The 23,892-nt window shown below is 41.2% G+C and overlaps 3 protein-coding genes across 3 annotated transcripts; 1 reads left to right on the top strand and 2 right to left on the bottom strand.

The window, feature by feature from the left end:
• Positions 1 to 4,049: 4,049 nt before the first annotated feature.
• On the bottom strand, positions 4,050 to 5,879 carry LOC105388871 (ceramide glucosyltransferase). Its single transcript, XM_011559898.3, has one exon. The coding sequence runs from the start codon at positions 5,614 to 5,616 to the stop codon at positions 4,423 to 4,425; it is 1,194 nt and encodes a 397-aa protein (XP_011558200.3). The 5' UTR covers positions 5,617 to 5,879; the 3' UTR covers positions 4,050 to 4,422.
• A 474-nt stretch (positions 5,880 to 6,353) lies between these two features.
• Positions 6,354 to 17,344, top strand: LOC105388884. The gene is made up of 15 exons (XM_048628081.1): positions 6,354 to 6,778; positions 6,883 to 7,086; positions 7,521 to 7,706; positions 8,126 to 8,386; positions 8,619 to 8,717; positions 8,986 to 9,256; positions 9,877 to 9,970; positions 10,401 to 10,578; positions 10,734 to 10,829; positions 11,113 to 11,200; positions 11,506 to 11,573; positions 12,318 to 15,978; positions 16,248 to 16,347; positions 16,495 to 16,581; positions 17,042 to 17,344. The coding sequence occupies exons 1-15, from the start codon at positions 6,611 to 6,613 to the stop codon at positions 17,196 to 17,198; spliced, it is 5,718 nt and encodes a 1,905-aa protein (XP_048484038.1). The 5' UTR covers positions 6,354 to 6,610; the 3' UTR covers positions 17,199 to 17,344.
• A 74-nt stretch (positions 17,345 to 17,418) lies between these two features.
• Positions 17,419 to 23,862, bottom strand: LOC105388883 (nuclear transcription factor Y subunit gamma). The gene is made up of 8 exons (XM_038109570.2): positions 23,607 to 23,862; positions 21,911 to 22,046; positions 21,557 to 21,742; positions 21,065 to 21,202; positions 19,746 to 19,832; positions 19,345 to 19,449; positions 18,823 to 18,936; positions 17,419 to 18,064 (listed from the first exon to the last, which is right to left on the bottom strand). The coding sequence occupies exons 1-8, from the start codon at positions 23,633 to 23,635 to the stop codon at positions 17,990 to 17,992; spliced, it is 870 nt and encodes a 289-aa protein (XP_037965498.2). The 5' UTR covers positions 23,636 to 23,862; the 3' UTR covers positions 17,419 to 17,989.
• Between the last annotated feature and the right edge of the window lie 30 nt (positions 23,863 to 23,892).

The following is a 23,892-nucleotide window of genomic DNA, read 5'->3' as shown; positions in this document are numbered from 1 at the left end:
TCATCCCATACATGTTGGAGCTGTCCAAATGGGCCTCTTATATTTCGACGACTGTAGGTGTAAAAGGGGTCTTAGTTATAAGTAGTTAGGAAGGTAACTCTAACCGTTCAGTGACATAGGGAAACCGCAGTCTGTCTTGAATTTCCTCGAAACGCTATCCGGTTTGGTCTTGGTTTGGTGTGCTTAACTGCCTACCTATAAAGATAGTCAGGGTTGTATCGTAGGAAAACTAACAGTTCAATTTACACTAGTTAAATAAGAATAATCTTCTTTAGTGTTCAATGCCGTGAATGACTGGTTTTTAGATTTATTTCTCATCAAATATACAACAAAATACTCGCACACACCTCATATAACTACCTATATAGGTACTAACGATAATACACTGTAACAGATCTCGTTCAAATTTGGAATTCTTAATAGTTACCACAATCTCCACGCTTGGCGTCTGCCAACTGCCTGGGTTGCAGGTTTCACGCAACACGAGCATTTAACAAACAATATCTGAAAAAAAAAATGGTTTGGGCATGTCATGAGAAGAGAAGATAACTATGTTACAAAGAAAGTGTTGGAAATGAGACCTGAAGGAAGGCGTAATAGAGGAAGACCAAGAAAGACGTGGCGTGGCTTGATTGTGTGAAAGAAAATATGAGAGTGTGGTGTGGATTGAATGGGGATATGACAGAGGATAGGGTAAAAGGGCGTGACATGACGCACAAAGTCGACCCTAAATAAGAGAAGGCTAGGAAGAAGAATATCTGAGAAAAAAAATATCTGCTTTTAAACAACTTGTGCCCCGGCCGGGTTCAAACCCGGGACCATCGGCACAGTTTCGTGTTATTTATAACAATAATACACCTACTAAACGCATTGGACATGCTGGTGGGGGACATGTAAGATGGATTGGATATGTAAGTACCTACCTAGGTATTGTTATTTATCTTATAAACACTTTTGTAGTGTATGCTCAAGTGTGCGTGCATTATCTGCTTATAACAAATATCATAAGTACATAACACGACGGACATAACAGCAAAACATGTATTGTATATGTTGTACGTAAAGAGACAAAAGGTACATAACTAGTTACATAGGTAAATATCAAAATAACACGACTAAGCTGGCATCATTTTTGAACTGGCTTCTGTACTGCTGCCTCAGCACACCGCTCCGCTAGCCCGCTCGCTCCGCTCTGGTGGACAGGCAGCCTAACCATCGATCGGGGTTACCGATTTTGTTCAGGCGTGTGATGATAAGGATAAACAGGCACTATGTAGGTAGGTAGATATCTGTTTTTTTTTCTTAGCCTACTTGTTTTCCCACTGCTGGGCAAAGGCCTCCCCTTTTATCTTCCACACCTTTCGATCCTGTGCACCCTCAGCCTAGTTGTTATCAAATTTGTCCAGGTCGTCCCGCCATCTCCGTCTCGACCTGCATCTCCGCCGGCGCCCGTCGCCCAGCATCTGTACTATGTATAAAATTTATACCTACTATTACCAAGCACATGTATTGTTACAAGACTAGGATATACATACATAGGTACATAGGTCTAGGATATGCACATCGTAGGTGCAGTCTTTGTTAAAAAAATATGAAAATATTACTATCACCACATACGGCATACCTAAATGAATAATGTCTAGAGGTACAGTGGGCTGCAAAAAAAACACTCTCAGTAGCTATGTAACCCTAAGAGAGGTCAGTTTCTGTGCAGGCCACTGTACGTTAGCTATCATATTTTATACTTATCAATATCATGTAAGTAGTAAATATAAGCCCTATCTATAGTTACCACCTACCTGATGTGATTCACGTGAGCATAATTCCAAGAATGATAAGGAAAATTATAGATATCACTCCGAATTTGGGATTTCGACATTTTCCCCACAAAAAAGATACATAATAATATTATCTACGCACACCTACATGAACTTATCGATCGGATTTCAGCTGAACCATTTATCCTCAACACCAGATGACGCAGTTAGTACATTAGTAGTTAGGTGCTGAAGTTCTTAGGTTCGAATTCAGTCGAAACTGCCATTCATAGCTATAGGGCCTTGGACCGACCAAGATAAGAGAATATTAGTTGTGAATAGGACTATCGCTAGTTAGTGATGCTCTAGGTACGAATGACGTTCGCTATAAAATTGCTTCGGTGGGATGATGAATCCTCAAGATTCGTTTAGAACCTGTTGTACTTACTGAAAAAAGGAACATTATGGAAGTCGGATCAGGTACCTGTACTTCGTTAATAAAGAAGCTATGAAAATGGCGGCGTTTCATAAGGGAAAGAGATGTTGGAAGATGAAATCAGATCTACACAAGCCGAACGTCCACCAAAACTAACTCAGTTTAGCCTGCAGTGGTCGTTCGGCTCTAAAGCAAGAGAGCTTGAATCTGTCCGCCATGTTCTTTATTTTTACATGCGTTACCTATACCTATACCCAAGAACTTGCTATACCTAGGCTAGGTAGTCATAGATAGACTATAATATAGTCTATGGTAGAGTGTAGTCGCCTACACAGACACCTGACCTCTCTTATAGTGAGATTGCTATTTTGAAGGCGTAAGGTTTCCTTGCAGCTTACTTCTTCTTAATCTTCCATCTACCTACTATCGTAGATTGGCTCTCATTGTGGCCACTTGGGCCCGGGATGTTGTAGCTTGGAACAGCTCTATAGCGGACAAGTTCAAACATTCGGCAAGGTTCTGTAGCCAGGTCTTTTGCAGGTGAGTGTTGCAGTCCACTGTATAGACGTATAATATGCAAGATACACAGGAATTAAATAAAGAATTCATTCGATCAAATACCGTGTACGTAGGCTTATAAACAGGCATAACAGTTTAATGCAGGTAGGTCATGAGTCACATGAAATAGCTAATAAGTACGACTCATAAAAAGTATGTTTTCGTGACAAGAACCTCCGCTGTAGTTATGAAAATTGAGCATTCTGTCCTTCATTAATTATTGACCCGTCTACGTAGTTTGACCCGCTACTTTGTACCGTGGCTTTGTTTTTAACAATGAATAAGCCATTATACATAGTCATGTCATGTCTGACTCAAGGACCAACTGGCGGTGGCGTGGCGTGGCGGTGCGGATTCATAAGGGTGCCGGCACATGCCCTACTTTTTATACTGTCCTACGGCAGATAATTAACCCGTTTTTTCTGATTTACAATCTATTTCTTAGACTTTTCATCGGACGTCTGCGTTGCGGTATGGCCAACTATGTTCTATTTTCCTACTACAAATAGTCGGTCCGATTGTCGGTCGTGTGCCGGCACCCTAACTTATCATTATTATCTAGTTCACTGCTCAGTGTTATCAGTTGTAGCCACGATTTTGGGAAATGGGCTCTGGGAAAGATATTAAGCTATACATTATGTATATCTTATTAGATTACACATAGCCAGCATTATCTTTGTTTAAAACAGATAGTCAATGTTTCTGGGAAGGTTGGATTATGATAATATATGGCGAGGTTTAGTGTTGCTATAGTCCAGTATCGTTAATTGAAGGAATTCAATACTATATTTTCAAACTACATTATTCGTATCGATAGTATTGCAGTGAAGTAAACTAATCTATAGTTAGGCCTATTAGTTGGGTGTATGTTGGGCACGACAACAAACTATTGTTCATTCGATTTTGGGGTAACTCTAAAGTCTGTTTTTTAATCTCAGATACAAAATTGACAGATTCTGAACGGTTCATCAGTCGATTTTCCCGCCAATAGAACAATATTTTACTTCATCGTGGAATCGAAAAATCTGTCAATTTTGTATCTGAGATTAAAAAACAGACTTTAGTTGGTACTTGGCCAATTTATACAGGAAAGTTAGGTATGCGTTATGGAGGACTCTAGCATTAGTGTCGGCAAATATTAGCCCTTACAGAATATACAGGAAGTTTCGGCACTCCCTAGATACTAGATAGCTAGGTAAACAGCAGTTGTTCATCAGTAGATAGCAATAGTTTATCTATGAATAATGTAATGGAAATATGAAGGTTCTTTGGAAGTGGTAAATAAGCAATACTTCAAGTTAGATAGACATTTTGTATTGGAAAATGGTTTCATAATTGATAAGGTTTAAACAATCGCTTTATTATACATTCAAGTATTAAGTATTGCTATTTGACATTCTTCTGTTACATAGTAACAAATATTTACACATTGCTAACATCTCAAACAAATTATAATGAATATTTACAGCACATTCAGCAAAGCAACAAGTGACCATGATTCAATAAAAATTAAATAAAACTTAAGTATTTTATAAATATCACAAACACTCCTCACAAATTCAGTCATGGTTGAAAGGATACCCATTCAGAATAAAAATATTCCAAATATATACGTAACTGAGAGTACAACCATGCAGTAGAACAAAATATTGTTACTAAGATACATCTCACTCAGAACTTGAGCTTCGGTTTCAACTCATGGGCTTTACCACCCCAGTCCAGTTTATAGCAGCGAGTCCGCCACGAGATCTCGGGCCTTGTGATAGCGGTCACAAGCAGCAGCGGCGCACAGCACTCACACCAGATCCAGCCCAAAAGGAACTCTACTTTAGAGAACGGAGGTGATCCATTCTGCGATGAACACAATAGCAGCCAGTCCGACAAGAACCACAGTAGCACATGCACCAAAAAGAAAGGCAGAGGTTCAGCACCAAACAGCTGCGACGCGGCCCACGCAGCGCCGGCCCCGAGCGGGAGGCACTCGCTCAGCGGCTCCAGCATGGTGGTTATCGGCACCATGTGCAGCCGCAGCTTAGCCCAGCGCGCCAGGCGGGCCTGCAGCGCGGCCACGGAGCGCGCGCCCGAGTTCTGCAGCGCCGGCAGCGACGCCACGCGCAGCCGCCAGCCGCGCGCCACCACCGCCTGCGCCATGAAGAAGTCTTCCGCCAGGTAGTCGCCGAAGGCGGCCAGCCCGCCCACCTCCTCCAGCGCGGCGCGGCGCACCAGCGACGACATGCCCACGTGGCAGTTGATGCCGAGCAGGTCCGCGCACAGGTACATGCGCGCCGCCGACGCGCCGAAGTAGATCTTCTCGTAGACCGCGGCGAACCCCTCCGCGTCGCAGGTGAAGGGCATCTGGTGCACGATGGCCACGTCGGGCGCCAGCTGCTGCACCATGTCGAGCAGTGCGTCGTCGCGCATGCGCAGCCCCGCGTCGCTGACCAGCACCAGCGGGTGGCGCGCCGCCAGCCACGCCGGCTGCATGTTGTTGATCTTGGGGTTCACGCCGACGCTGAGCCCGCCCACGAACAGGCGCGCGTCCACGTGGCTGTGCTTCTGCATGAGGCTGTGCACCAGCAGCACGGCCGGGTCGTGCTCGTCCTCGACACAGAACAGCAGCTCGTAGGTCGGGTAGTCGAGCGAGAAGAACGTCTCCAGGTTGGAGAGCAGGTTGGGGTCGACGCCGGACAGCGGCTTGAGGATGGAGACGCCCAGGTACGGCGTCTCCGGCGGCGCGCGGTCCACGCTCCGGTGGAGCTTCCACTTCGAGTACGACAGCGCCAGGATGTGCAGGCACCACAGCACCACCCATGCGAGCATGAAGAATATGGCGAAGCCATACACCGTATACACCATGGGCATCATAATTCCTCTTCTATGTTCTGTTTGCCCAGCATATTATATAGTAAATCGACGGGTTACGGCCGTCGAAAACTGCGCTGAGATGCGGACACCATTACTCACTGTATTGCACTGATAAAGGACGACCGAGTTTGTATACTATTGTATGATTCACTCTCGCATGTTATCTCACTCAATATTATGTCGTCACAGCGTATTTTATCACTAAATTCCTTTCTAAACACAAACCTTGCTTTTTCGCGGAACCTTTTTTCTTGGTAGGTGACGAATACCAACTTAACAAACCAAACATGATCGTTAATTGCGTTTTGTTTCATAAAAAGTGTGCGGCAACGTGTTACTTTGTAATTACTTTTAGATAATTATATGAATTGTATTGTAAATTATTAGCAATAAAAATAATCAACTATCGAAAATGGCAAGGAAAAGAGCTTTCAAATTATAGCAATGCTAACAATAAATGTAAATAACAAATCAAGACTCTACGTTAGCCATAACCAAACGCTTTCATTCTTTTATTGTTGTCATGTTGGTAGAATGGGGTGTTACAGTGTTATCATACGAAAAAATATTTAGAACCCAGTTAATATTCTGGGGACCAGCCGCAGTAGCAGCAGCCGCTATAGATCCCTCTCAGCGTTAAAGGGTGCCTGAAATGGAATAAATATAAATTATATAAATAAAAAATAATAAAATAATAAATTATATTAAATAAATATAAATTATAAAATCATTTGTATTTTTTGGCCCCTCGCTGCTGTTATTTTTACTTATTACCTATACTGTACTGACTGTGCTTTTATCACATTCGCTGAATAATAACATTCGTAAAGATACTCTATACACCCATAAAAAGTCTGAAAAAAACACAAACCTACCACAAAGAAAAAAACTACTTTTTTCTTTTTTTAAACTTGTCGTATCGCGGGAAATTTAATGGCGTTGGCGTGCATTATTTTCTCCATTGTTTTAGTTTTCCGAGAAAAACTGAAATTCTATGAAAATTGAGATAATGGCTGTCATAAAAGCAATTAGCAGTATCAACAATTTTAATGCCTACGTTTCGTTTACTCAAGACCATGCATCTAAATATGAGAGCTCTCAAGTTCCACTCAACATGTCTTCAGTCTTGGCGCTAAAGAAAATTTGCTATTTTGAAGTTGAGGTAAGTTAGGTAACACGACTGTATGCTTATTGCTTAAGCTAACTTTATGTATACTTACTTAGAACAGAGATTATAACTAGTTAATCTTTTATTTCCATTTTCAGTACTTCAGCAAGTATCAAGAAACAGGCGCGGCGTTCACAATATTTGAGAAAATTCTGAAATGGCCACCGTCTAAAACTTGGAGCATCTTAGCCAATGATCTCATATCGTTGCTGAAATACTGGATTGAGGGCTCTAGAAAGTACCTTATAAAACACTGCACTCATTGGTGGCAGTTTGTGGAGGCTATATTGAAGTTGATTAACGTGAGTACCTACCTATAGTTACGTAACTATACCTAAAAAACTTAAATCAAATGACTGCCTGGTAACTACATCATCATCAACATCAGTACCGAGCTGGTTTTTAATCGGTTAGGGCGAGGCCCCATTGCTATCCATAAATTTTTCAGAATCATGTCTTACAAATGGAAAATAACGCAGTGCCGCAACTCACTGCAACAATGTGGCCTAAATCAGTAATCATTCGTTAGTACTTAACTAAATTCCGCTACGATTTATAATTTAGGTAGTTAGGCTCACCTTTAGGTATTTAACGCTGGCTAATTGTACCTACCAAAGATCGCACTTCCCCGGTTCGATTCCCGGCTTTGTAACCAGTGAGCAGTTTAAGAACGCAGCTTTTGTGAACGCAATCAACTCCTAACCTAAACTAATTTTAAATTCAACATCAATTTCAGCAAATAAAACTGAAAGACGCGTGCATCTGCAACCTGCTAGCGGAGCATATATTCGAGAGTCTGCTAGACCTGGCCACGTGTGAACAGCTGGACTTGAGACAGAAGTACGAGGTGATCCGCTGTCTGAACCAGTGCAGCCAGCTGAGCAGCCGCGATGTGAGATCTCAGCTCGCGGGGAAGTTTGATGCCTATTTGTAAGTGGCAGCTTATGTTTGTTTTGAATTTTGAATATACGACCTTTAGTTATCAAGGAGCATGTAGGTAGGTTCTGGAGTGCAGATTAAGAATGAGCAATAAGCTTCAGATAGTAGTGTTTGTAGTGGCTGGATGAGGTAGGCGGAGTACCTACAAAGTGTTGTGCTTTGTGTGAGAAGGCCTCTATTCTATGACCGGCAGTGGATGCATGATTACGGGCTGATGATGATTAGATAGTTCTGTCTGTAGTACCCAACTAGCACACTATAGGTATCCCATTCCACGGGAAAGACGTCTGATAAAAACAAAAACTTCCCTTATTCGCATGTAATAAGGTTTCTGTCAGATGTCTTTCCTAGTGGAATGGCATATAGTGCCCGATTCGGCAACTTTTAACTATATCTGTGTAGGTATGTGTATTGGTCGATAATTTTCCTACACCCTTCATCCACAACCTCAACCCTCCCAACAGCACAAAGCTCTGCGCACACATGTCCGTGTGCCAGCACTGGCCCACCCAGCTAGTGATCCTAGAGCTCTTGCTGCGCTGGCTGGTGCGGCGCCAGCACGCGGCGGCGCGGCGCGCGGCGGCCGAGCGCTGGCTCACTGAGGGGTTCCCTGGGGACAGCGTCCAGGTGTTCTTGGAAAGGCCCTTTGTGGACTTTTTTAAGGTTAGTTTTTGTGTTTAGGAGAGAGAATAACAATTTCAAAATGGCGGATGGAATCGTGCTCTGTATTGTTGTTGCCATTTTTATTATTGTTGCGCTATATTGTTGCGCACGAGCTGCATAAATCGTTGGACTGAATGAAAAAAGCAGCTGTAAAACTCGATTGGGACATATATGGTATTTAGTCTATGATTAGAACTATAAAATATAGTTAATACCTACCTATAATTTTCAGGATGCGAGAGATTTCCTGAACGCCCTGAACAAACAAAGCGGTCAGGTCACTTCAGTGATATGCCGCCAGTTGATAGTTGGAAATGTTACTATTATATCGGTAAGTAGGTACTTAGGTATAGCAGTATGTTAACTAATCCTTTTTTGTTCGCCTTATAAAGTCCCGTAGATTCCTAAAGTATACGTGACTAGGTGTAAAATTTTATGTAGAAGTTGGTAGGTACATACCTGATAGCAGCAGTTTCATCATCTTCAAGCTTTTTCCCAAGAATAACAATCACACTCTAACTCACAACTTTCTTTTTCATAATTAATAATGATACTCTCAAGACAAAACCTTTGTCAAATACCATTATCTTTTTCCTCAGCCGACAGACAGCGTGACCTCCTGGCTGGACTTCAACACGGCACACGGCTCAGCCACCATCCTGCTGCACCCGCGACTACTGCCGGCGCGGGACGCCCCGCACGAGCTGCTCGCCGTGTGCAGCGAGCGTGTGCGGCGTGTGCAGCGAGCCAGGTGTGTAGATATACTCACTGTACAGTATAACTGCAGCCGCGACTACTGCCGGCGCGGGACGCCCCGCACGAGCTGCTCGCCGTGTGCAGCGAGCGTGTGCGGCGTGTGCAGCGAGCCAGGTGTGTAAATATACTCACTGTACAGTATAACTGCAGCCGCGACTACTGCCGGCGCGGGACGCCCCGCACGAGCTGCTCGCCGTGTGCAGCGAGCGTGTGCGGCGTGTGCAGCGAGCCAGGTGTGTAGATATACTCACTGTACAGTATAACTGCAGCCGCGACTACTGCCGGCGCGGGACGCCCCGCACGAGCTGCTCGCCGTGTGCAGCGAGCGTGTGCGGCGTGTGCAGCGAGCCAGGTGTGTAGATATACTCACTGTACAGTATAACTGCAGCCGCGACTACTGCCGGCGCGGGACGCCCCGCACGAGCTGCTCGCCGTGTGCAGCGAGCGTGTGCGGCGTGTGCAGCGAGCCAGGTGTGTAGATATACTCACTGTACAGTATAACTGCAGCCGCGACTACTGCCGGCGCGGGACGCCCCGCACGAGCTGCTCGCCGTGTGCAGCGAGCGTGTGCGGCGTGTGCAGCGAGCCAGGTGTGTAGATATACTCACTGTACAGTATTGCTGCAGCCGCGACTACTGCCGGCGCGGGACGCCCCGCACGAGCTGCTCGCCGTGTGCAGCGAGCGTGTGCGGCGTGTGCAGCGAGCCAGGTGTGTAGATATACTCACTGTACAGTATTGCTGCAGCCGCGACAACTGCCGGCGCGGGACGCCCCGCACGAGCTGCTCGCCGTGTGCAGCGAGCGTGTGCGGCGTGTGCAGCGAGCCAGGTGTGTAGATATACTCACTGTACAGTATTGCTGCAGCCGCGACTACTGCCGGCGCGGGACGCCCCGCACTCAAGACATGTGTAATAGACTGTAGGTTTAATGCCTTGATAGACGGCAGAGTAAAACTGCCGTTTTATGGCTGATCAATAGGTACCTAAAGCTCGCCAGTGCACAATGACTAAAGTAGAGTGCTTCCGACGGGCAATAATAAACTGTCACTGCTGGATTTACTCGCCCGTCTATTATGGCCAATTCACGCTGCAGCGCGCTGTTGACCAGATTTGTGTAGCGATAGCGATGTACTCACGATTCACAGGCGGTACAGCTGCTGTCTATTAATTGTTGGATAACGAGGATCCTTCCAATCTGGAGGATAAATTAATGCCTTGAATTACCAACTCGACAGTCTTCTTAAAATTATATTTTTCAGGGATGCTACACAAATAACATTATCGGTATCCATGCTGGACGAGCCCCAGTTTCTCTACGAGTCCACCAAGACCATCTTGGATCATAACAGAGACCAAATCAAAATAAGCATCTCTTCCAAAACCGATGTCAAGACGCTGGATGACGCCTTGCGACGGACCTTCGGTGATAAATATGAGGTCAGTTGAGTAGTAAGTAAATAGAGCATGTCATCATCAGCTAATATTAGGTATCCATTGCTGGACATATCATTGGGTCTTCCGAATTTGTTCCTCAACTAGACACTGCCTGCTTCGCTGGATCAGCTAGTTACCAATGAGCCTTATAATTACAGTGTGCGATAGAAACGGAAACTGCCGTTGAGTCTATCATCTCTCCCTCTGGACCCTTGGATCAGCAGCATGACACTTACAGCAGATTCAGCCATTCTGTGAGCATAATTTTGTTTATTCATACTTAATAAAAATTATTAATAAAATAAATAATATAGGTATGTATGAAAAGTGTAGAATGGTGGGACTGGTGGGTACACAGATCACCCGGGGGTGATCTGTGGGTGGGTACTTATAAAATTATAGACCACCTGTCACTATACTTTTATTTTTTCACTTTTCTTTTATTATTGGTTGGAATTGTTTTACTGTTAATTTATTGATCTTTTTTTATTGTTTTTGTTGTTATGATTTTATTTTTTATTATACGTGCATGTGTAGGAGCATGAAGAAGTAAGATTGTCGAATTCGTACGAAATACCAATGAGTAACGCTGCAAAGCCTACGCAGAGAAAGAAAAGAGCTTCAGGTACCTTTTATTTTGTTTTTCACTTCTTACAACTAAGTACTTAGGTCCTTGTTTGACATAGTTAAATTCTTTCATAATAAACATACATTCATACATCTTTATACATCTTTATCTTTATACAAATCCTTACGGACAAAATATATGACATTTAACTACTTAATAATAATTCAATTCTTCTTCAGATTTCAAATAGCTAGAGATAAAAGTATCGTTTAGTTACAATGGAAAATTACTGAGCTACTTAGATGGAAACACAATACTACTTATACCTATAGTTACATATAATTTATTTATGTTACCTGCAGGTTATGCGAAGAAGCAGGTCTCTGGCTGGCAATCGCCGTCTACCATTTCCACCACTTCGTTGGCCCAGGTAAATTTTCATCCATAAAAAATAATTAATAACACACACAAAAAAAACACACACACACACACACACTCACGCCTTGTACTAATGTACTCCCTTGCGGGGTAGGCAGAGGTGCATTGCTGCACCCACTTTTCGCCAGAGTGTTCTGTTAGTCCCAAAGTAATAGGGGGCGGGCCTATTGCCATTTTACGGGCACATCCAAGACCCGAGAACAAATATCTGTGTTTTAAACAAATATCTGCCCTAACCGGGAATCGAACCCGGGACCTTCGGCTCAGTAGTCAGGGTCACTAATCACTAACCACTACGCCATTCGGTCGTCCAAATAATTAATAACTTACCAAATATTAGTTAAATATAATGGTAGGCTTGTTTTTAAAACCTTACGTAGGTATGTACTTAAGTACCTATGTAATCTAGGTATGTATTAAGCGTATGTTGTTGATAAGCTATCAATGTACGGTGGCCTGCGCCTAAAAGTATACAGGCGGAGTTTTTAAAATAGCTCCCTGATGATGAAGGCACCAGCTACATCTGTTATAAATCCGGGGACGTGTTGTGTGTGATGTGTGTAGCAGTGGTGTTTATGTGGATGTGCTTGAGCAGCATGTGAGCTTGAGATCGCTATTTTAAAAACTCCGCCTGTATACTTTTAGGCGCAGGCCACCGTACATGATTGGTAGATACCTAATCCATGCACTTACCATGCCTATAATAGTATCCTAAAGAAACTCAACTTATTTACAGCTACCTCATAAACTAGCTGCACTACCGAAATTGTACTACGATAAAGAGCCAATCAGTGTTCTAGCTCAACCAAATTTGTCTTGCGTCACCGAAGTGAGCGAACCAGACAGTTTGGAAGCCGCTTCCACTGTCAAACTAATTAAGCCCTGCGGTTTTGTCACACGGAACACTAAATTTATAAGAAAATCCAAGACCAGCCCTAGTGACAATGAAGACGCACACCCCAGATGCATCTCCCCAGAGCAAGGTCAAGGAACCAACACATCTAAAAGCCTTCTCTATACTACTATTGGATCCACTGATGATTCAGAAAGGTTTGAACGGAACAAAAACAACAAAATCGATCTTGCTGAACTGTCTTTACGTGAAGCCCTAAATGAAAAGGAAAAAAATAGCCGATTTAATGCGGATAATGCGGCTGTAGCCGCTTTCGATGTAAACAGTGAGGCTATAGATAATACTCCTGAAGCGATAATAATGCGGAAAACTCAGACCACTGATATAATTAATAAACAGAGTACTACAGCGTCACGCACAGTAATCAGTAAATCTACGTCCGATGAGTCAAACACTGAAAGTCTGAAACCTGATTCGATAACTGCTCGCAATAAAGCAAAGATAATATCTACTTCTGATGACTCAAATATGACAGATAATATTGCAGAGACACCCGTAAACTATGTGAGTTCGCGACGTAAAACTATGAAATACAAGTCAGCGCCCAAAAATACTACCATTCGGAAAGACATGGGTGATAGAGAAAATAATAAACCCTCTTACAATATCGAAGATATGGAGGATTTCTTTTCACAGCACTTTAAAGAAAATAAAAACGGTGATCTGATTTTGAGTCCAACATTAGCCCGCAAGATCAATGAATCTAGTTCTGATAGCGACAGTTTCGATAAATATGTGATGTCGAACATCGATAAAGCAGAACAGGCAGATATAAATGACTATGAGGTTGATGCCGATATAATAGCTTGTCTCACTAGTATGGTCGATAAGGTTTGCCATGACTTAGATAAGTGTGCTCTGTACCTAGATAAAGAAAAATCTGATTTGGGGTTACTTGATAATATGGAAACAGGAAATGATGCTGTTTGTATTGATGGTGTTATTTCTGCCGATGAAAGTAATAATGCTGTCATGCAAGTCAACGATGTCGAATCTGATGTCTTGGGTTCAGCGAAGATAAAATTAAGCTTTAGCAAGAAAACCGCAAAAAGAGGGAAAAAGGTAGTAAATAATAAGGCGAAGAATAAGAATAAATTGGTTATTAAATCTGCGCAAGCTGCAGCCGCCCAAGTTACAGAAAAGGGCGAAGACGTTAAAGATAAAAGAGATTTGGGTTCCACCACCTCACTGAAAGAAACAGCTGGTAATGAATCTGATACACCATTAATGGTAATGAAAAAGAGAAAACTATTTTCCCCCAATGATGGTAAGGATGAGAATGACTTGGATAAAATAGAACCTTATTATAAAGATGAGGAATCAAAGAAAACGCCTAAAAGATTAACAAAACCACAAACTCCGCAATCTGCAGCCACATGTTACAAAGATATTGAAAACGATCGAAAGAAACTGGTACGTCAACCACGTAACCGAAGATCTAAAAGCAAACCCAGTCCATTAATCTCACCAAGAACCCTGAAGAATAATAATTTATTTGATCAGCTAAAAGAAAACATAAACTCAAAAAACATAAAGTTAGTTGATAAAAAGACTAGTGAACATGACATTGCTGTTTATAACTTTACAAGTGACAGCGAAGATGAAGACTTTAAAATGAGAAAGGATCTTCTTGCAAAAAGGAAAAGTGAGGCAACTATAGTTAGCAATGAATCTCAATCGAGTAAAAGGGGTAGGCCACTGAAAAGACGTATGTACACAGAGAGCAAAACTAACAGTTCAACAGACGAAACAAACATCAAAACCAATTTAGGCAAACGGAAGGCTCCAAAGCGTCAGAATATGAAAAGAAGAGGAAGGAAACCAAAAAATTGCGTTGATCAAAATTTGGAAGATGAACGAATGCGAGAAGTGGCTCCAGAAGCTATAATTACATCACCAACTGTAGTGAAAGAACGGACTGAAGTCATTATTGCGGAAACTATTGAGCCTGTCTTAAGTATAGTCCCTGAAATGGAGGTAATTCCTGAAGATGAAGAAACTGTTAATGAAGTTAAAGAAACCCAAGTAAATAAAAAGAAGATAGAAAAAACGCTGTCACTGAAAAAAGGAAAGAAAGCTAAAGTTCAAAAAGATATTACAGTTGCCGAACCCGAAAAGAAAACATCTGAAAGCCCTTTGCCCGCTTTGATTATTGAACCTGTAAACAATAAAGATGATGATGGTGGCTCTATTTGCTCCAGCAATCTCGTGAAAAAATGCAATAATGTTATGCAGGGCGGCGATGTTAACAATGATACTACACAAAACCTTCTTTCCGATAATGACAAACCAAGCTACAGTCCAGAAGCTCAGTTATTGCCTATTGAGATAGAAATTAAGGACAAACTTGAAGATATTACTGAAAATAAGAAAAAGACTGAGAGAAAAGACTCTGTGGAACCAAAGAAACTAAGACGTAAGCCTAAAATCTCACAACCTGAAGAAATAGTTTTATCAGATGATCCAGAGGGAGTTAATGAGGTTAAATCTATTGCAACGGTATCACCACAAAATCATAGAATTGAGTCGCTATCAATCACCGCCCATTGCGACACAAACGAGACGCTGAATGAAAAAATATTGCCACGAAACCTTGAAATAGAAGAAATGTCTACGTCTATGAAGGACTACTTCATCAATCTTAGAAATCAGACCAACGATGACAAAGGTACAAGAGAATCATCTGTGAAAAAATTAGCTCCTAAGAGTAATTCTAAAGATCAAGAAAGTCTGAGATCTCCTGTAGTGTCAATCAAAAGGTTAGACGAGGACGACATCAGGAAATGGTTGCCGTCTCCTAAAAGTTCTGATTCTGAAGCTTTCCAACCAAAATCTATAATTGCAAAAGCAAAAGCGACGACATCTAATGTGAATTGGAAGAAATCTTCCCAAACAAAAGCCAATTCTATCAGCAGTGCAACAAAGGTATCCGATATATCCACAAACGTTAAAAAAGCTCGACAAAATATCCGTAAAACAGCAGAAAAGAGCAAAGAAATGTCAAAATTTCTTAAAAAGACGAATGCGACTGGTAAAATTCTTTTAAAACTTCATGAATCAGAATCTGATACAGATAACCCTAGACACAATCTAAAAAGAAATGAATCTCAACCTAGAAGAACAGTCATATCTCCGATAAGCATTGATTTAACTGAAGATGATGATGAAAGTTCTTCTCGTATGTCTGAAGAACCCATTGAAACGAATATAACTAAGCGGTACACGCAAAACTTTGCTAGACCAGAAAAAACCGTCAAACTGGTAGAAAGAAATACACAATCAAGTTCAGAAGATCCTTCTCTAAATGTGACCGAAACTTCAGAGAATAGCAGAAAAAGGAAGGCGGTGGCTTCTCACTCTGATGATAGTCCAGCTAAGAATCCTCGTGTTGACCTGAGGCGTGAAGTGTCGATGACAGAAAGTGGCCCAAGCATCGCCAGTGTCAAGGAGTGGTTCGCAAAAAGCAGCCAGTCCAGATATACAGGTAAGACTTCAGAAGTCAGTACCATTGTTTTTTTGTTCACTCAAACGTAGGTATTTAACTACAAAGTCATACTGTATTTTTTATTGGGTGAAATAAGTATTTTTGTTTACTTTCTATGTTTCTGTTTACTATCTAGTCAGTAGGTCAGTATTATTATACTCTTACTTATTTCTGCAGCAATCATTAATTACATAAATATTTACTTAATACCACAGAATTATAACTAGTACCTGTACCAGCTAATACTCAAGTTTTTTTAAATATTGCAGCAAAGGATGATGTCCGCTCCGCATGTACTGATTTTGTGGAAAATGTGTTGGAGAAGTTAGACACAACGCTCAGTGAAATTCAGCAGGGCACCAGCTCCAAGTAAGTTAACATTTTACTTTGTATAGAATATTTTAGACAGTCCTTGCCTAGCAAAATTTTAACAGAAATTAACAAAATCTTTTACCTTGGTACTTAAAAAAATCAGTTATCTATCAATAAACCCACCTTTAATTTATTTAATTTCAGATTAGTACACATGTTTGTTGATATGCAAGAGCATTATAATAAAATGAAGGAGGAAAATACACGGATGTTTGAGCAGTTGATAAAAAGGTAAAAAAAATCATCTAACAATATTCTACAGTGTGTTGTTTTTCGGACCCGACAAACTTTAAGGGTGGATTCTACGAGTAATTTCATCGAGAAAAAACCCCCATATGTGGGGTCAAATCTCAATATTCTAGAAATGGCGGCCATTTTAAAGTTGCTTTGAACTTTTTTAATGTAACTTTTAAGCAGTTGTGGATATTTTTATTGCATAGAGATGATTTCTTGCGGATAAAAACATTTTATTTCATGTCCGTAAGGCGTTTAAATCTAGAGATATGATTTTCTTAAAGAAGAAGAAAATCTAATTTAAGTTACTTAGACCCCCATATGGGGGTTTTTTCTCGATGAAATTAGTCGTAGAATCCACCCTTAAAGTTTGTCGGGTCCGAAAAACAACACACTGTATATTTAATTTAGTATCATTTGCTATTATTTCTATTTTTAAATCAAATTCGTTTTTCAGACAAGACGAGCGATTTGAAGAGTTCAAACAGTTAATGAAGCAACAGGCTGTAGAGCTCATTAAAGAGGATTACACGAAGAAGAAAGATATGGTGAACTTGTTAAGAGAAGATTTGGAGAATATTATGGAACAATTGAATAGGAGAAAGACTTATTGAATAGTTTTATTTTTATTATAATGTATTGATTACTCACAGTGATTTACTAATTTATTCGTTATATATACTTACTTTAATTGTAAGTTTTTAATTCGTCAAATATTATTAAAATAGCACAATTGATTCAAGTTTTAATTTAATTTGTTGTTTAGTTAGTTATAAGACTAATAAATAATACTTACACTTGTTTAGTTGGAGTTTCAATCAAACCAAGGAAGTTCTAATTTAACTAGATTTATTTAAATAACTTACCAATATGTACAAAAAATCATCAAAATACATTCATTCATTATTTCTAAATACTTATTACTTAGCCTGGAAGGCTCCATACTTTTTTGTTGAGTTAGTTACATATTTATAACATACCTAATCAACTTTTGTAGACATTTTGTATAAGTACTTTGTTAAAATAATTTGAAACTCAAAGATATTGCATCAATAGCACTTCGTTCCTATTATTTGCTAACACTTTATCTTTACAACCATCAGGTGTTTCAACAAATACATTGGGACAATTTCAGAGCTGTCTGTAGAAACCAGTATTTCAAACAGTGCACTACAAAATCCGTACTGCATGCTCTACACGGGTTAATTATCGACGTCGACAAACTCATTTATTGCGCGTACCACCAATCACAGCTCCATATTTACAGCGAATCGCCATATAATGGCTTTTACGACGATAACAACCCCGTGTAGCGGCAACTGCTTTGGAAATGAGTAGGTTATGATCAGCCGTGTTCCAGGCAAGTTGACATAGTTAAACACTGTAGTATTTAGTATCGCATTCACTACGAGTCGTCTTGTGAGGTGGCCACTTGCGCGAGGTACACTTGCTGCTGCGGCTGCTGCGCTTGTGACGTCACCTGGTGGACGAAATGGAAAACTTTATCATTTTATTTCGTAGGTACCTATCATAACATGATTACATGACACGGTTTTTGAGGATCTGCATACTCATGATTCGTCTATTAATCATGTTACATAGACCCTTGGTCACTGTAAAAGCAAGGTCGCTAAGCAAAGCGAGAAACGGGCATTGCCATTTTAATATTTGTCTCTGTCGCACGCGCACTATAATAGTGCCCTCACGCTCGCTCAGTAACCTTGATGGCCGGAGGCAGAAATTGTTATTGGTTGTAGATGAAGTCGGCAAGGACCTGCGCCAACTATAAGCTGGTAACAGGCAGGAGAGCTACTGCGCAGGATAGATACCAGTGGCGACATCTTGTGTATGAGGCCAAGATCCGCTTCGGGTCGCTGAGCCAGCTGAGTCAGTAAGTCATCATCATCATCATCATCAGCAGTCCACTGCTGGACGTAGGCCTCTCCCAAAGCATGCAACTGGATGCGATCTTTAGCTTTCCGCATCCAATCATAACCAGCCTCCTTTCGAACTACGTTTGCCTAATCGCGGCCTCCACTCCAGCACACGTTTATCCATCGGTCATCGGTTCTTCGACAGATGTGACCAGCCCACTGCCACTTAAGCATACTAACCCGGTGAACTATGTCGGTGACTTTAGTTCTCTGTCGGATTACTTCGTCAGTTCGTGAGTCAGTAAGTAGGTAGATGCAAAGGTCAACGTTCGATTTTCTCCGTTGCCGGCCGGCCTCCTGGTACCTGTATGATCTGCGGCGACTGCTGCGGCTGCGCGGCTTGGATGAGGATGGGCTGGTTGGGGTTGTTCTGCATCTGCATCCGGATCAGGTTCAGCTGGCTCTGCGTTAATTGGATCTGGAAGTGGTTTGCAAAGTTTGTTTAGTTATACTTTAGTTTAGAATGTAATTTGAGACTAAATTAATACCTTGACACTGTAAAGATTTGATAGTTTTTTTAAAATACTGGTATACCACTAATACATATTATAAAAGCGAAAGTTAGTGTGAGTGTATCTTTGTTAATTCTTCACATCAAAACGTCTGAACCGATTTTAATGAAATTTGAAATGCAGTTAGCTGACACCCTGGATTAACTAACTGGAATTCCCACTGGAAAACTTTTTAAGGCGAAGCGAAGCTCGCAGGAACAGCTAGTAATTATTTATGTAGAACGACAGAGTCACCGCATAGTCGACGAAACGCACACACGATGCCCGCGCGCTCTGATATTATAAGTATTAGAATAGATAGAAGACCAAGTTACCGGCATCTGCTGCACCTCTCCAGAGGGCGTGACGATCTGCTGCACGAGCGTGACGGGCTGCTGCGCCACGCCGCCCGGCGCCGGCGACACTGACGCGCCCGAGTTCTGGAAACAATGGCAAATTCAATCATTTATTGCTATTACCTAATTCAGAACGAAAGTTAAGGTTAAAATAGTCGCTTTTAGCGATAAGGCCGCCTATTGTGCTTACTCCTTTTGTTATTTAATGTATGTTTTGTGTTTTGTTCAATAAAGTTATTGTAGTTAGGCAGTGTGCAAAACCTTTCCTTTAATATTCCCGCGCCAAGCGACCGTTACATGCAAATGACGATATATTGACGCTGTACCTGCGAATCTTACAGGTAAGCACATAAAATTTATCAAAACATAACCACATTTACCTGAACAACTTGTTGCTGTAGAACAATTTGCGGGGAGTTTGTCTGCTGCGTCGTTTGTTGCTGTGGCTGGTGCTGTATTATGTGGTGCTGTGAACAAATTACGAAATTACGCTGAGGATTAATTATACCTACATACATTGATATTAAGATATCACGCGGGGCGCGGATGTAACGGGTCAGTATGCATGTTGTACTAGTAGTAATAATGCTCAGTTACCGCCTCAGTAAGAGTCTTGTACTAAAAAAAAAAAAAAAAAACACGCACTCACGCCTTGTACTAATGTACTCCCTTGCGGGGTAGGCAGAGGTGCATTGCTGCACCCATTTTTCGCCAGAGTGTTATGTTAGTCCCAATGTAATAGGGGGCGGGCCTATTGCCATTTTACGGGCACATCCAAGACCCGAGAACAAATATCTGTGTTTTAACAAATATCTGCCCCAGCCGGGAATCGAACCCGGGACCATCGGCTCAGTAGTCAGGGTCACTAACCACTACGCCATTCGGTCGTCTACTAGTAGTAGTCATTGTCAGTATGAATGTTTTACTGGTAGTATGAGTGTACTAGCAGTAGTCAGTACGCGTATTGTACTGATAGTAGTAATGCTCAATTACCGCCGCAGTATGAGACTTGTACTAGCAGTAGTAATGCTCATTAACCGCTTCAGTAAGAGTCTCGTAGTAGCAGTAATTAGTATGATTGTTGTATTGGTAGTAGTAATGCTCAATGGCGGTATATGAGTCTCGTACTAGCAGTAGTAGTGCTCAGTTTCTAAAAGTCTTGTTTTACTAGTAATTGTAAAGAAGTTACCTGTCCAGTAGTATTACACAGTTACCGCTTCACTATGAGTCTTTTAGTAACAGTTTTAATGTACAGTTGCCGCCTCAGTATGAGTCTTGTACTAGCAGTAGTAATGCTCAGTTACCGTTTCTAAGAGTCTTGTTTTACTGGTAGTAGTAATGTAGTGTACCTGTTCGCTATGCGACACACTCGGGCGCGGCGGCGGGTCCTCCCGTTTGGTCGGCGGCTTCACCTCGTGGCGCGGCCGATGTCGATCAGGAATCAGGAAGTAACGGTGATATGTAACACTTACTAGCAGTAGTATCAGACAGTTCCCGCTTCACTATGAGTCTTGTAGTAGCAGTTTTAATGTACAGATCCCGCCTCAGTATAAGTCTTGTAATAGCGGTAGTCAATATGAGTGTTGTACCGGTAGTAGTAATGCACTATTGCGGCAGTATGAGTGTTGTACTAGCAGTAGTAATGCTCAGTTACTGTTTCTATAAGTCTTACTTTACTGGTAGTAGTAATGTAGTGTACCTGTTCGCTATGCGACACGCTCGGGCGCGGCGGCGGGTCCTCCCGTTTGGTCGGCGGCTTCACCTCGTGGCGCGGCACGATATCGATCAGGAAGTCGAACTGGTCCGACTTGGAGATCGCCATCGCTATGTCGTTGCGCTGGAATACAAGATTGACAAAGTTTACATATAGTTAGGTAATAGGTTACATACCTATTAATATAATACACTCACGGGCATTGAACCTGCCGTCGATGCCGTCATTGACGCTCAATGCTCGTAACTTTTTCATTGTCAGTGTAATATGTATTGCATATGCGTCATCATCATCAGGCGTCAGTACCTATTTTGAACAAGTATTACAGCTGCTAATAATAAGAGCGAGAAAGACAGAGAGGGAGAAGTAAGATAAGGGCGGTCAGGGCGCGTCAACATTCTGCCCGCATTTTACAGCATCCCAAAACATTCCTCTTATGGTCAACTTACGTGAATCCAACTGTACATACACTCTCACCTGTAATGTCCGTCGCTTGTTATCCTCGGTGTGGGCCCAGGCTCTTAGAGTCAGCTCGTGTATGAAGATCTCAGCTGCTTTAGCAAATAAGACCGGGGCCTCTGCAGATATCATCTTGACTTCTTCGTCCAGCTTCATTATCTTCTTGATGCGGGCTAACGGGAGCACTTGGCTCTTGAAATGGTCCTAAAATATTTATAAAAAATATATAAATAAAGGCATTTTTTTATTTTTCAAAATATATCAAGGTAAAACCAAATAAAGTTATGAATAAGAGGGTTACATTAAAACAAAAACACAAGCCTACCTTACTTTAGCCCTCATCACCTACAAAATGATGAGAAACCATCTTACCGCATTAACTTTCTTCACATCTTCCGTGACTTTGGTCCAGAAGTGCTGCAGCTGTGCGTGTGAGGCATCAGACGACTCTCGCTCCTCGTGCACGGGCTCCGAGCTCTCTCCCGCTGACGATGTACCAGCGCCATCTCTAGGGTAAAAGAAATAGATGCATTATGGATTTATGGAGCCTTGGAATAATTATTCAGAGATGAAAAAAGTTTGTGGCCTCCTTTGAGTTTTCCTGATGATGAGTGAGCATGAGTTTTCTTTTCATAAATTGTTTACACTTTTCATTAGTGTTAGTACATACAGTGAAACTATAAAGTCCTGAAATTAAATGAGGGCACTGCTATCTTTCATGTAGCAACCCTATATAGCGAAACATAACTGACTTTGATACTTGAAATTTTGCCTGTTAACTTCCTACCTATTTATGTATTTAAAAACAACTTACCATCCACAAAAAAGCTCTTATACAAGCAAGAAGGTGTTAATATGAAGGCTATAATAGTGAAACCAATAAATATTTATTTAGATAACGTTATTTAACTGTATAAAAAAACTGGATCTGTTGACGAAGGGCACACATAGTAAAGACATCAATTTCTCTTTTTGGACGGCCAGTTCTGTTTCTTCCAGGAGTTACAAATATTCCATATTTTGCCCTCTTTGGCACGCTGGTCCGATATAACTATAAAATAAAATAAAAAAATCTTTTTGAGTTACACAATGCCCCCCAAATTCACACAATGTGAATTTAGTAAGTAAACAAACATATATCTTCAAGTATCAAAATGTCAAGGTTTGACTCAACTGAAACCAGATGAAACCTACAATCAGTGGTATGTAAACAATGTTCGACTTGGGCTCTAAACCTAGGTTTATCGATAAATGAAGCGTTGGTACTAATAAAAAATGAGTTATCACAATTTGTACAATGCTACATACCCGTCAAAGACGCTGTACGAGCGTAAACATCCTCGAAATTCGACAAAATGTGTCCAGCTTGATGTTCCGCTAAACATTGTATTAAAACTCGATAAATAACTTCACTAGCTTGACTACGAATATTTTTCTTCATCTTCCTAATTGCAACCAAGCATAAATTGTTGCTTTTATCTAGATTATCCTTATAATTAATAAGAAAATTCAAAAAAACAGCCAACCGCCTATTGACATAAACAATTGTTATGACTTTTATGTTTCTTTTCTAATGGTGCCAGGCTCCTGAAAATTTTAGTTCCTCAAACATTAATTTCAGGACTTTATAGTTTCACTGTAATGAAAGTTATTATTGAAGCTCAGAATAATGACCTCAGTTATTTTGGCTTTTATCACTTATCATGCATATGGGCCAAGGACTGAGGATGGACTATGGGCCAGTTTACTAGCACTAGGTGGAAAGTAGCTTATCAGATTTTCGAAGAAGAGCCCCATCCCTGAAATAGATAACAACTTTCATATCAGGCACATAAAATGTTAAGCAAAATTTTAACATAATAGCACTGATATAAGGTTGAAAATCAATATTTAAATTAAGGTCATTTAACAGAGGTTAGCCGATTTTAGTTAGTGAACGCTAGTTAAAGTTAAAAAAACTTTAACTAAATACCGGAACATGATAAACAAGTGTATAAAAGTTTTACCATTTAAGTAGGAGTAACTACCTAAGATTTTCATGTAGGTATATAAATAAATAGATACTTACGCTGCCGGAACAAAGAAGCACACGGACATCTTGATTTACGTTCACGCAACTCCGATATACAAAAAGGCACAAAACACTTTTCCCAAATCGCAAAAAGTATTACGGAAAATAGTTTTTCGAAAATTAGTAAAGGCGGCTAAGGTACTAGAACACAGTAACCAATAATCAGCTAAATATTTGGAGATCTCCAATCACCAATTACTGGGAAAGCGCCGCTCACACGATTCGTCCACCGATGACCAGTCACAAGCTTGACATTTGACGTTTTGAGCTTTTATTGGTGTTG

This window comes from Plutella xylostella, chromosome 20 (assembly GCF_932276165.1).
Source record: "Plutella xylostella chromosome 20, ilPluXylo3.1, whole genome shotgun sequence".
Lineage (NCBI taxonomy): Eukaryota > Metazoa > Arthropoda > Insecta > Lepidoptera > Plutellidae > Plutella > Plutella xylostella.
The sequence above is the reverse complement of the archived record's forward strand: the minus strand, read 5'-3'. Positions and strand labels throughout refer to the sequence as shown.

Coding starts and splice junctions, on each gene's coding strand:
- LOC105388883 (XM_038109570.2), bottom strand. CDS start 23,635: ATGTCCGTGTGCTTCTTTGTTCCGGCAGC. Junction 19,450..19,745: donor TACAGCAACAAGTTGTTCAG/GTAAATGTGGTT, acceptor CATTGTTTCCAG/AACTCGGGCGCGTCAGTGTC. Junction 18,065..18,822: donor AGTCGCCGCAGATCATACAG/GTACCAGGAGGC, acceptor TTCGTCCACCAG/GTGACGTCACAAGCGCAGCA.
- LOC105388871 (XM_011559898.3), bottom strand. CDS start 5,616: ATGATGCCCATGGTGTATACGGTGTATGGCTTCGCCATATTCTTCATG.
- LOC105388884 (XM_048628081.1), top strand. CDS start 6,611: ATGAAAATTGAGATAATGGCTGTCATAAAAGCAATTAGCAGTATCAAC. Junction 8,718..8,985: donor GAAATGTTACTATTATATCG/GTAAGTAGGTAC, acceptor CTTTTTCCTCAG/CCGACAGACAGCGTGACCTC. Junction 10,830..11,112: donor ACAGCAGATTCAGCCATTCT/GTGAGCATAATT, acceptor GTGCATGTGTAG/GAGCATGAAGAAGTAAGATT.